The 13843-nt window shown below is 40.8% G+C and overlaps 1 protein-coding gene across 1 annotated transcript; it reads left to right on the top strand.

The window, feature by feature from the left end:
* Positions 1-10143: 10143 nt before the first annotated feature.
* LOC133915897 (protein FATTY ACID EXPORT 5-like) lies at positions 10144-12996 on the top strand. The gene is made up of 3 exons (XM_062359282.1): positions 10144-10493; positions 12550-12637; positions 12749-12996. Exons 1-3 carry the CDS (start codon positions 10295-10297, stop codon positions 12819-12821), a joined length of 360 nt encoding a protein of 119 aa, XP_062215266.1. The 5' UTR covers positions 10144-10294; the 3' UTR covers positions 12822-12996.
* The last annotated feature ends 847 nt before the right edge of the window (positions 12997-13843 follow it).

Below are 13843 nucleotides of genomic sequence, written 5' to 3' on the forward strand. Positions count from 1 at the left end.
CTGATGCAATATATCATGGTAGAAGTAATAAGTATACCCTTATGCATAAAGGAAAGAAAATAACTTTTCTACCTTTAACCCCTACTGAAATTGTGAAATATGAACAAGAGATAGCTAAAAATAAGATAAAATAGTTTGATAATAAATTTCAAAATTAGCAAGTAGTGGAAAATCTGATCTTGCTGAAATTTATGCTAATAAGCTGTTATGCTATGCTTTGATATGCAAATAGGCCTTAGTTTCACTAGAGAATATATCTAGCCCTTTATCTCCTATTGTTGTTAGCCTTTTGCAAGAGTTTGTGGATGTATTTCCAGCTAAGGTATCCCCAGGATTACCACCTATTCGAGGGATTGAGCATCAAATTGATTTGATTCTGGGAGCAATTTTGCCAAGCTGTGCTGCATATAGGACCAACCTAGAAGAGACTAAGGAAATTTAGCGACAAGTCCAAGATCTATTGGATCTCTGGTACGTACGAGAAAGCCTAAATCCTTGTGTTGTTCCTGTTCTTTTGGTTCCTAAGAAAGACCGTAGTTGGCGTATGTGTGTTGATTGTAGAGCCATCAATAATACTATCATAAGATATGGTCATTCTATCCCTAGGTTAGATGATATGTTTGATGAGTTGAGTTCACTAAAATTGACTTGTGAAGTATATACACCAAATTAGGATGAAACTTGGAGATGAATGGAAAACTCCTTTTAAAACTAAGTTTGGCTTGTATGAGTGGTAAGTAATGCCTTTTTGGGTTAACTAATGCACCTAGTACTTTCATGCGGTTGATGAACGAAGTTTTACGTGCTTTCATTGAAAGATTTATGGTGGTATACTTTGATGATATCTTAATTTATAGTGTTCACATGAGTCACACTTTAATCATCTACGTGCTGTTTTTAATACTTTGAAAGATGCACGTTTGTTCAGTAACCTTGAAAAGTGCATTTTTTTTAACGGATCGAGTCTCTTTCTTGGCTACGCTGTTACTCCACAAGGAATAGAAGTAGATGAAGCAAAAATTGAAGCCATAAGAGCTAGCCAACCCCTAAGATTGTTAATCAAATGAGAATCTTTCATGGTATTACGGGTTTCTATCGGCGCTTTGTGCGAGATTTCAACACCATTGCTTCCCCATTGAATGAATTGACGAAGAAATGAGTGGTTTTCACATGGGAGCCTATACAAGAAAAAGCATTCAAATTGTTGAAAGAGAAACTTACCTATGCTCCTTTACTCCAACTCCCTGATTTTGGTAAGACCTTTGAGCTAGAGTGTCGTACTAGCGGGATTGGAATTAGAGGTGTGTTAATTCAAGAAGGTAAACCTGTTATTTATTTCAGCAAGAAATTAAGTGGGCCAAGTCTAAATTATTCTATCTATGATAAAGAATGTATGCTTTAGTTCATGTGCTTGAAACTTGGCAACATTATCTATAGCCTAAAGAATTTGTTATACATTCTCATCATGAATCGTTGAAACATATTAGGAGTCAAGCTAAATTGAATAAGCGACATGCTAAATGGGTCGAATTTATTAGGTCTTCTCCATATGTCATAAAGCATAAGAAAGAAAAGGATAATGTGATTGCTGATGCGCTTTCTAGGCGATAGAACATGTTATCTCAACTTGATCATAAGATTTTTGGTTTACAGACTATTAAGGACTTATATACTGTTGATTTAGACTTTAAAGAAGTGCTTGAACATTGTAAAGAAAGAAAAATAGGGAATAAATATGTGCTGAATAAAGGATTGCTCTATCGTGCTAACAAGCTATGCATTTCAGCCAGCTTCGTTCTTCTTTTGTTGTTACATGAGGCGCATCAAGGAGGATTGATGTCACATTTTGGAAAAAAAAATAAGACTAAAGATGTGCTGGCCGCCCACTTCTTTTGGCCAAAGACGAGACATGACATCAAGCGCTACGTTTTCGTTGTACCACTTGCAACAAAGCTAAGTCTCGCTTAAATCCACATGGTCTTTACATGCCTCTTCCTGTTCCTAGTGTACTATGGGAGGATATTTCTATGGATTTTATTTTAGGACTGACTAGGACATAATGGAGAGGGGTGGTATATTTATAGTTGTGGATAGATTTTCTAAAATGGTAAATTTTATATCTTGTCATAAGAACGATGATGCTACAAATATAGCTGATTTGTTTTTCGGAGAAATCGTTTGACAACATAGAGTGCCTAATACTATCGTCTCGGATCATGACACAAAGTTTTTGAGTTACTTTTAGAGATCACTTTGGAATAAACTAGGGTCAAAGCTACTATTTTCTACTACGTGTCATCCCCAGATCGACGGTAAAATAGAGGTTATCAATCGTACATTATCGACCATATTACAGGCTATTCTACAGAAAAATTGAGAATGTGGGAAGAGTGTTTACCGCATATTGAATTTGCTTACAATAGGTCCGTACACTCTATCACCAAGGTAAGTCCGTTCCAGGTAGTGTATAGATTTAATCCCCGTGCTCCTATTGATTTTCTACCTTTGCATATTTTTGAAAGACTTAATTTAGATGCTAAGAAACATGCTCAATTTATTCTTAAGTTGCATGAAACAACTAAAAAAATAAAGAGAACGTGACTGAAAAGCAAAGGATTACTCGAAGTAAAGGTAGGAAGGAAATAAAATTTGAATCGGGCAATTTAGTTTGGTTGCATTTGAGGAAGGATAGGTTTCTAGAACTAAAAAAATCAAATTTCATGTCTAGAGCTGATGGACCATTTAAGATAATTGAGAAAATCAATAAAAATGCATACAAATTGGACCTACTTGTAGATTTTGGGGTTAGTCCCACATTTAACATTTCAGATTTGATGCCCTACTTGGAGAAGAACAAGAGCTTGAGTTTGGGATGACTCGAATTCAAGACGGGGAGGATGATGAGCCCATGGCTCCTTCAGATACAATCAAAACTATTAATATTCCTCAAATCATACAATGTCCAATTACAAGAGCATGAGCACGATAATTAGACCATCAGGTGAACTCGTTTCTCGCTGTTCGTGCTTCCTTGGATGGATTACTACTAAATTCTTATGATATTTTATTGCTTAGGAACGTGAGAGAAGCACCACAACCTTACTTAGATGTCACCCCTCGAAGGCCAAGTCTACTCGGACTTGAGGCTAAGCTCTAGTCGTGGTCATGGTCGAAGTCGTGGTCGTGGTCAAATTCGTGGTCATGGTCGTGGTCGAGTCCTAGGACAACACGTCAATAAAACGGGCATTACTCTTGCATACGAAGTCCAATTAAGACATTCCTGGACTTGCTGGAAAGCTTATGACAAACCCTTTTCAATGGATCTTTGCTCGACTAAATATTCCTTATAGTGTAGTCATAGTCAAAGGAATAAAGTGTTGTATCACCATTTTAGACCTTGTCGGGTCTTGTAATTGTGTCAGGGTCAGAGTCTAGATTGTGCACACCTCTTTCCACGGCTGCAGAACTCTAGGTCAACCTCCTCACGCCCCCATATATATACACAGTAACCGTCATAGTTTACGCCCGAGTTTAGCTTAGATTATTTTGTTTTAGACAATTTTTTCGTTTATCGGTTTGTTGAACCCCAACTTGAGTACTTCATTGGTAATTAGCAATATTCAAATTGCATCTACCTGTTCTTACTTGTGTTCTCGATTCGCTTGCAAGAAAAGACTTCTTGCCGAGGTCAACTACATCTTGGTATGGTTGATAATCACGGAGTAGTGATGTAGTAGTTGCGAGGGTTCTTGATCTGTTCTGGTCGGAGCCTTAGTATCATTAACATCGAAAATCCATCAATCGACTTATCATGTTACCTTCGGAAGATCGAGCAACTGCACATCAGTTATAGCCTGGCCCATAGGACTGCGCTCAACCCCGACCACCCGAGCTTCCCATCTGTGATTCCTTGACTCGGGGATATCCGCGTTCATGGCTTCTCGAAGCGGCACCTTGCCAACTCGGGTGCCTAGAATTACCATGGTTGTTTACTTGAGCAGCTTGGATCTAAGCCGCATCAAGTAAAGTCTTCACTTGATTGAGCATCAAGGTTAAAAGGATTCACCAGATCCAACTCGGGGAAGGATCTTAGAATTGGATGAGCGCCCGGGACGTTAGCCTCTAGAGTACTGAAGACACCACTTTTGAGGCTTAACTGCGGCTGAGTCGATGAAGCCTTGTGACAGTTGTCCTGAGAGTATCTGTTCCTTGATCTCAGGACCGGTGCTGGTGGAGGGGGTACCCCCGGAAGTCATCATTGAAGACTAGAGGGCACCTGACCTCCTGCGGTCCATCGATGATCAGTAGTTCCTAGTGGTATATCTCTGGAGATGCCGGTACCGTAGGCGACGACTGCTGCTACTGGGTCCATGGGAATCCTGGTGCCATTATTCTCTACGGTGTTTTGATCTATTTCCATCGTGTTGTCAGATGGGGTTCCGACTCCTCGAGTCATGAACACAAATTGATCTGTTCGGCTGCTCTGGCTATCGACTGAGTTAACGTTGCCACTCTCCTTGTCCTCATCCTCGGTGTTAGTGTCTATGCACTGGAGAATGTTAGACTCCTTGGGATCCCAGTCGAGATGTCCCACCTCACGGTATGCGTCTATTAGATTGGACTCAAGAATACCAGTGTGGATCAGTCCACCTTGATTTTCCTAGTGGAAAACAATAGCTAAAGAGGATGTGAGATCCGATAGGAGGTGATGAGTAGATGGCTTCCGCCGACTTGAAGTGGTCATAGAAACCGTCATCAAAGAAACAAGCACAAATGTGAACTTGAGACATGATCAATCCTGAAAAGCAGAAGAAGGCCCCTACCTGGCACGTCAGCTATCGAAGATTAGTTCTTGATAATATGTTCGTAATTGACTCAGTTACCTTTGAGATCAGGGATTGAACACGTATCAAGACACGCGATGTAGACAAGTTTGGTCCCCTGGTTGGAGTAATACGCTATGTCATGTATGGATGGTGATGTATATGTGTTATTTCGAGTATAAGCAATGTGTCTAGACCTATTAAAGATAAACTAAGGGTGATATCGCCGAGTATCTCCTATGGTCTTGATGCTCGTGTTGAGTTGCAGATACATTAGTGTTCTCTCCACCCCCCCCCCCTTCCGAGGTATAGTTCACCGCTTTATATAGAGATGATATGATGCCTTCTATCTAAGCGTAGTCGATAGGATGTTTTCATCTTATCTATCATGACAAAGCAGATAAAGCTGACTTGGATACTAATCGTTCTCAAGTTGGACAATCAATCGAGACCTTTCTAGTATATATATTCTAGATTTCTAGGTGTATCAGGTATTATAAATTCGGTTTCATAGTATCTGGAGTTGTTATACATATGCACGGTATACCCTGTCTATATATATAGTGTACTCCTTATGCATATATACTTGTTGTTAGATATTCGGCAGATCCTTATATCAATTTTTATTCTGTTTGCCTGGCAGAGCCTTTTTACTTTCAGCAAGTATCAATTAATTTGGTGGAATCGAAATATTTCACTAGCTCGGTTTCTTCCTCACAGGCTATATGTTTCACTCAATAAGAAGAGAGGGACCTTTATCTGTAGAAGGCCTGAAAGTGCACATATATAGGTACCACCTGGATATACTGTTCCTAATGCTTGCACGATCTTCTTTGTCTGCAGAAATCTGTTTTGAAGGTACAATTTTGCTGAAATGGAATCCAGGTCAGCATTTGCTATGATGACACTTTCTTCGGCAGTGGAACATTGATATGCCACTTGCAGCTAAAAACTGCAGCTGTTCAGCACGAGGTGTCACCACTTTCGTTGAGGCATTTCCTATAGTATGCTGTTTCTGCATTTCTTAATCAACATCACATACTTACCACGGTGTGTATCCTGGTTTGATCGCTTATACAATTCCTACAATGTGCTTTGCATGTAATACACTACGTGAAAAATAGATAAAGCAGACACACATAAATGACAGGTCATTATACGACCCGTTACTTATATTGTCTCTAAGTCGAGACAGGTATTTACACGTTACAAATAACAAATAATATGTGATAAGTCGTATATTACATGTCACCTATAACATGAGTGACGGGTAATAACTAAACTACAAGTTATAAGTGACATGTCTTCCCGCATTTATGACTTGGCAAAGTTGATGGATCTTTCTGGGCCAGTTATAAGTGACGTATCGTAATATGGCCTGGCACTTATAGCAAATAATAAGTGACGGGTAATTTTATCATCCGTCACCTATTAATTAGCTCTGTTTAAAGAGTTGGTCAGTCACTGTGCGGGTGAACAGTTACGCAACAGTTTTGCCAGTGCTAGTGATTTCACCGGCTCCGGTAGAGATTTTCTAATATCTTGTTGATTTGAAGTTTGAATTGGTGCTAGGTCTTTCAAGGTTTGCATCTCCCGTTTTCTCCTCCTTTTCTTCTCCTCTAATCCCTATTTAGTAGATTTGTTGTGCTTTAAGTTGTAATCGGCCATTTTGCATCTTTATCCAAAATCTTAGTACAAGTGATTTGTACTTATGTTAAATTTGATACTAGGTTTACCCGATCTACAACGAGATGCCACAGATCTAGTGTATTTGTATGAATTTTTAACTTCATGCTTAACAACAAAATTAAGGTAATTGTTAATGAAGAATGAATGTTTTTATATTAATTGTAGATAACGGATATAAGTTGGATGTCCCTTGAGACCCAGACTTGTTCGGAGTACCTAAGCGGGGTGAAGCATTTCATGAGTGCTACCTTGGCGGATATGAAAGATTGTGGTAAAACAATAATGCATTGTCTATGTCGCAACTGCAAAAATGATAAGAAGTTACTGAAACTAGACAATATCTATATGCACTTGATCATGCGTGGATTTAAAGAGAAATTATACATGTTAGAACAAACATGGCGAGGAAGGCCTTAATAAGGGAGAGTTGGATCGGGCCCTCTGTGGCGATAGTATGGATCAAAGAATTACACCTGGTGAAATGGATCATGATCTCAAGGATAAGGACATATTAGGTTTCAATGATAATAATCTCGAGGATTTTGTGGAGAATGTGGACCAGGTTGTGCAGGATGTCGAGCGGCACGATGAGTATAACAATGGTGAGTTTGCTAAATCCAGGACTTTGTGCGGGATTCCATGACACCCTTTTATCCCAACTGTAAGGATTCCAAGACACCCCTTTATCCCAACTGTAAGGAGTGCAAGCGAATATTTAGGAACCTAAAGCTTTTACAGCTAAAGGCAACCCATAGTTGGACTAACAAGAGTTTCGAAGCATTGCTGGATCTGCTAAGGGACATGCTACCGGAGGGGAACCTAATGCCCGAGGGCATCTATGACGCGAATAAGATAATTTGTCCTCTATGACTGGAATAGAAAATATATATGCATGTAAGTAGGATTGTATCTTGTTTCATGGAGAGTATGCAGAGCTGGATCAATGCTTGGCTTGTGAAACCCATTGATATAAGCATAGAAATGACGGTGGTGATGAGGATGGAAGCAAGAAAAGTAAAGGTGGTGCTCAGAAGGTGATGTGGTATTTTCTGGTAATTCCTCGTCTGAAGCGTCTGTTTGCCAACAGAAATGAGGCACAATTGGTGTGTTGGCATAAAGAGGGTCATAAGGACGACGCAATGATACGGCACCCGGCGGATTCTACTTAGTGGCAAACCGTTAATTCCATATTTGGTTGGTTCGCTGAAGAATTGAGAAATATTATGCTTGCTATGAGCACAGATGGCATGAATCCACTCGGTAACATGAGTGCCTCACATATCACCTGGCCTAGTGTATTGTCGATCTAAAACCTTCCACCCTAGCTTTGTAACAAGTGAAAATACATTATGTTGTTGATCATGATATCAGGACAGAAACAACCTGTCAACGATATCAATGTGTTCCTCAGGCCTTTAGTCAATGATCTTAAAAAACTCTGGTCGAAAGGCGTCGAGGTTTGGGATCAGTACAAGCAAGAGTACTTTGCACGCCATATTATTTGTCACCATTAATGATCTGTCAGCACTTCGTAACTTGTCAGGCTAGAGCAAAAGAAAAGGTGAAGCTTGCCCACATTGCTTAGATGGCACATGCAGTTTGAGGTTGAACAACTCAAAGAAAATAGTGTACATGCGGTATCGACCATTTCTTCCCATGAAGCACCCGTACCGAAACATGGGCAAGCAGTTCGATGGCATAAGGGAGAAAGCGTTACCTCCGAGGTATTTCAACAGGGAAGATGTCCACAATCAGGTTAAGAATATCAATGTTGTCCTTTGCAAGAAAAAATAATCCTCCAAGAATGATAAACAGTTAGGAATGTGGAACAAGAAATCAATACTATTCGAGCTAGAATATTGGGAAAAACTAGATGTTCGCCACTCTATCGATAATGTGCATGTAAAGAAGAATACCTGCGAGAGTCTGATCGGTACATTGCTCCAAATGAAGGGAAAAAGAAAGGATCATGAGAACGCATGAGCTAACCTTAAAGAAATGGGTTTAAGGCCGGAGCTCCATGCACATGATTTTGTTAAAGGAAAACGCCTACCCCAGTAGTTATCACTCTCTCTAGGAACGCGAAAAAAGAATTCTACGAGTTCTTGCACAGTGTGAATGTTCCATCTGGTTACTCGTCCAACATCGCAAGACTTGTTTCGGTGAAAAAGCTAAAAATGAATTTTTCCATGATGAAGTCCTATGATTGCCATGTGACGATAATGTCATTGCTTGCGGTAGCTATTACGAACATCCTCCCAATAAAGGTTCGCGAGGCTATCCTGAACCTGTGTTTTTTCTTTAATGCAATTGAACAAAATGTGCTTAATCTAGACCCGTTGGAGAAGATAGAAAGAAGACACTTTGAGATTGTATGTGTTCTTGAGGTGTATTTTTCACCATCCTTTTTCGATACCATGGTACATCTCACTGCTCACCTTGTGAAGGAAATATACTATCTTGGCCCTGTGTTCCTGTATCACATGTTTTCATATGAGAGATATATGGGCGTTCTCAAGTCATACATAAGAAATTGAGCCTTTTCTGAGGGATGCATCATGTAGGATTATACGACGGAGGAGGTGTTGGAGTGGTCTATTAATTACATCGATCCAAATAACCCAATGGGTGTGCCTAAGTCTCGCCATGATAGGAGGCTCGCAGGTGCGGGGATTCTGGGGAAGATGGCAATTACACCTAATCCGAAGGCATACAACAAGCTCATTTCCTCGTGCTACAGCAAATGAGTGAGGTGTGCCCATATGTCGATGAGTATAAATAGATGCTACTTGAAGTGAATCCAGGACAGATCGTGTGCTGCTAGCTTCTCATAGAATACTAGCAAAGTTAATTTTCCTATATCAGATTAACAATAATCGTCACGCATGCAATCAGATGACTAGTATTATGAGTTTGCATTCCCTCACTTTAAGTTGAGTTCCATTCAGTACATCCCCTTTATGGAAATGTGAACATTTAATTAGATAAGTGACAACTAAGGAGATGTCCGTGGAGCGAAAATAGAATATGTCATGTGTGGTGGAGAACAGTCATGGTTTCATGTTATGGACAACAAATAATCTTGATCACCACACCCTTCGCGGGCTCCATTGTATTCACAAGTGTAATTTGATTCAATAATCTTGATGCATATCTGCTTTGGTCATCTATATAATCAACTTAGGGACTAAGAATATCCAATCATTATTGTGAACTAAAATTTTTTATACTCTTCAAAACAAATTTGCTAGTTACAATGATACGATTGTTATTAATCATCGAAACACTTACCATTTATCTAGGGATCTAGATGCTACACCCACGACCTGTTGGTATTTCGCATGCCAATCGGTCCCCAAGCCCAACACTATGTAAGCTGTCGATATTTGGAGTACCGACAGGTACCTTATCGGTATTCCGCATACTGATAGGTACATATTTTTAATTTTTTGAATTTAGCAATTATTTTTACAAATTTCAATAAAATAATATTATTTAAAAATACTTGTTACTCGTATGTGAATGTTACATTTTTTTAATTTCGATTATGCTGTGCTGGTCACTGCCCACGAAAATGACCAATCTGCCACTTCATCTGTGCTCAACTCGCTCCTTCGCCACCACGCGCACAACCCAAGACCAACAGGTCGACGACGACTTTCTCATTTCTCACACTTCGCATTCGCACCCGAGAAAACATATTAAAAGTAGAAACGAGAGAAAGCTCGCGAGATCTCAGCCAGCGGCGAGGGAGATCTGAGAGGAGAGCTTCCGTTGCGGAGATGCACGACTTCTGCTTCACGATTCCGTACGGGTTTGCCGTGCTGGCCGGCGGCATCCTGGGCTACCTCCGCCGCGGCAGCACCGCCTCCCTGGCCGGCGGCGCCGGCGCCGGCGCGCTTCTCCTCCTCGCGGGCTTCGTCAGCCTCAAGGCCTTCGAGAAGCGCCGCAAATCCTACCTCGCCCTCGCCCTCGAGACACGTACGCGACTCCTGTCCTCCCCTTCGCTCTCTCTCGAAACCATGGCAAGACCTCTGCCGTTCAACTCTCAACTGCACATTTTGTCTTCCGTCGGAAAATAAAGAAACGACAAACTGCACATTATTAATATGGCTCCTTTTCGTTTTCTTCTTGTTTCTGAATCTTGCAATCGTGCCCTTGGAGTAAAGAAAACGACTTGATTTGTTACTGAGTGCTGGATCGCCGCTTCGATTATCGTAAAGGGCAGTTAATGTGGGATTTACGCGATGCCAATTGTCGCACTGTGTATTTCTATGGCGGAAATTGCCACCGTAGTCTGTATGGACGTGCTCTATGTTTAGGAGGATCATATGGAACAGCATATTGAGCCTGATTTTGCAGAAACTAAGACCTCTAAGCTGTTAGAACAGCTTGCGAGTTCCATTCTGATTGCTGTGTATATTGACAAAATGCACATGGGGGTCTTTTTGCTGACTGTCCACAGTGGCTCAGGAATCCTAGGAACATAGTTGTTTCTATGTATTGGTGCTACTACTACACTCAGTTGGAAAGGGGCAAACACCAAGAGGTTTTGATGGTCTGGTTGTTACCCTGAAGCTCCCAATGATCCTCTAGGAGTGGTTTAGCATGCACTTTTTTTTCGTGAAGGAAGTTCGTCACTAGTATTGTCTAGGAGTGGATGATTACAAGTTTTGAATACATGTAGTCCTTTCTCCTTTCAGTGTGGCGTGTATTGCCCACTGTTGGAGCTACTGCATGTTACAATATATTCATAGGGTACATGAGTACATGACATGAGGGCACTAGTTTGCTGAAATCTCAGAGAAGGTTTTTCATAGCTACCAAGGCTTCAATATCAATCTCAGAGAAGGTTTTTCATAGCTGCCAAGGCTTCAATATCGTAAAGTGTCTCCTTTATTGGAATAAATATATGACTCCACAGGCTCCAATCGTAGCCACATGCTGGGGGGATTTTTCTTTCATCTTGTTTTTTATTGGAATAAGTTTGCTTAAAAGTGCTGAGTTGCACTAGGCTGCAGTAGGATATGCTATACCAATGCCAGCTTAATGGTCATTTGAGTCCTTTTGAACTCTTTTTTTGGATGTTGGGCTGAGTTAATCAATTGCTTGCAAGTATTTGAACTTTGATCTTATCTGTCCAAGAAGTCCACAGGCAACAGCATCCTCCCAGAAAATGTTGCTTTCAATTTAGATGCTTTTGCTCACTGTGAATTTAGCAGCATATCATTTCCATTTAAATTTCAACATCTCAATAACCTTCATTGGCTTTCAGTCCTAAAAGTACACCAACTATCTCAAATGTGCAGTGTGAACTGTTCCTCCTTCTATGGTTGTCTCTCCAGTCCAGTAGTTTCGGCACACTAACAGCACCTAATAACCTCTATACCCTAAATTTGCAAGGATGCCAACAGATACATGCTCACAGCCCTGTGATTGTGTTATTATTTTTGACAAGGCATTCGTGTCAGCATTTTGATCTTGAGTTCCTGCCTATTTCCTTACAAAATTCTATTGGAGATTAGTTATTTCTTTTTTGCAATTTAGCGATTGATTTCAAGCAATTGCCACAATCTTTTCGCATTCCCTTGAAAAGTTTGAAGAATTACTTGTAAAGTTGAAATTGGGAGGTTTTTCCAGTCCAGGGTGGGATCCTCAGTAACCACCAGTTATTGGCTATGGAATCCTGGATAGGATCATCCATATCTTTGATATGAATTGAATCTAACTACAAACAGGCTCATGAGAGAGCCACATCACTAGATTATACCCCTGCCATCAGATTCGATGAGATGGTATATCTTGCTAGTGTTGAAATGTTTTGGGCATGTTCCACTTTTTACAGATTGGTAGTTCTTGTTACATAACACGGTAATTTTTTTCGAAACCATAAAAAGGTAATGCTAGCCACAATACTGTTGTTTTCGGTAATGCTAGCTACAATAGTGTCCGAGATACTTTTTTACTTCTGCCTGAAATTTGCTTTGTTTGTTTCGTGTTTCCGTACTAAGTGTGCAACTCAATTGGTGTTAAACAGTTTGTGCATTGGCCTTGACTTATGTTATGGGACAAAGGTTCCTTGAAACTTCGAAGATAATGCCAGCTGGTGTTGTTGCTGGACTCAGGTAATTCCATCCTTGACACTTTGGATGCATCACTGGATTATACACTGCCATTTGTTCCTCTCGCAAACAGAAAATAGCTTCAACGAGCTAATGTGTAGATTTTTCTTGCAGTGCCTTGATGTCTGCATTCTATCTATTCAAGATTGCAACCGGTGGCAACCATATCCTGCCAAAGAAAGAGTAATCCGGTTCTTGTAAAATATGTTTCATTGAACTCAAAGACTACGACCGGTTGTGTTGTCTAATTGCATCGTAACTTTAAGGACTAATGATGGTTCCAATTTATAATTTTGTTAGAATGTACCATGGAGTTCTGAACAATGTACAAGAAATAAAGATCAAAGATATGATTCACGGAAGGGAGTATGGTCTTACTGAAACTGTTGTGTATGATCCCGTAATTGCTTTTTGCCTGTGTTTTTTTAGAAAGACCCTCTGATTTATATTAATAATAATACAAGTACATTGGTACCTAGCTAGCCCCTAACCATCATATTGAAGATCATGGATGAACATCTTGCTACCATCGAGCCCTTTAGGTGATGAATATGTGAACTTCATGAGTTTCCTCGCTGAAGACCTGAGATCCAGCTGACGATCATGGACGACTTTCAGTGATCTTCATGGATGGATAGGACTTGTGCCTTAGCAACGATGTTATTCATTGAAACATCAACTAGAAATCGATTTTCAGCATAGATATCGCTGTCGTTGACTGTTGGGATCGAAGTCCCAGACAAGGCGGGCCTTTGGAGGTGGAAGTATCGAATGTCCCTTAGAGTGACACGTACTGGAAGTGGAACAGTTTTTAATTACCTCTTACGGTTACACTGTGGCTCTATTTATAGCCTGTACCCGGCGATCACGGGTCCTGTTTACATATCTTACCTCCTAACCTGCTACATTCTTGGAATATCCAGGGGTAATATGGTACAAATGAGCGTGATCCTATAATTACAACAGTACCCAAGACAACCGTAGTCAGGCCCACTGTCGAGCTGGCCATCCATTCGAAGGGTGTCGAAGCCCTCTTCGCCCGACTGCATGATGGGCAGCCTTCGCCCCCCCCCCCCCCCGGCGAAGACCTGGTCGTGCCTTCGCTCGCTTCAAAGGATGCGGGATGCGAACTGAGGCTTCGCTCGACAATCGAAGTCGATTAGCCTCCGCCTACGTCGATTCGGTGACCAGAAGGTGCGTGGACGCCCG

This window comes from Phragmites australis, chromosome 4, assembly GCF_958298935.1.
Source record: "Phragmites australis chromosome 4, lpPhrAust1.1, whole genome shotgun sequence".
Taxonomy (NCBI): domain Eukaryota; kingdom Viridiplantae; phylum Streptophyta; class Magnoliopsida; order Poales; family Poaceae; genus Phragmites; species Phragmites australis.

Excerpts from the sequence above, each read along its gene's own strand:
- LOC133915897 (XM_062359282.1), top strand. The coding sequence starts at position 10,295 with ATGCACGACTTCTGCTTCACGATTCCGTACGGGTTTGCCGTGCTGGCC. Across the intron at positions 10,494-12,549 it reads CGCCCTCGCCCTCGAGACAC|TTTGTGCATTGGCCTTGACT; the intron begins GTACGCGACTCC and ends GGTGTTAAACAG. Across the intron at positions 12,638-12,748 it reads GGTGTTGTTGCTGGACTCAG|TGCCTTGATGTCTGCATTCT; the intron begins GTAATTCCATCC and ends TTTTTCTTGCAG.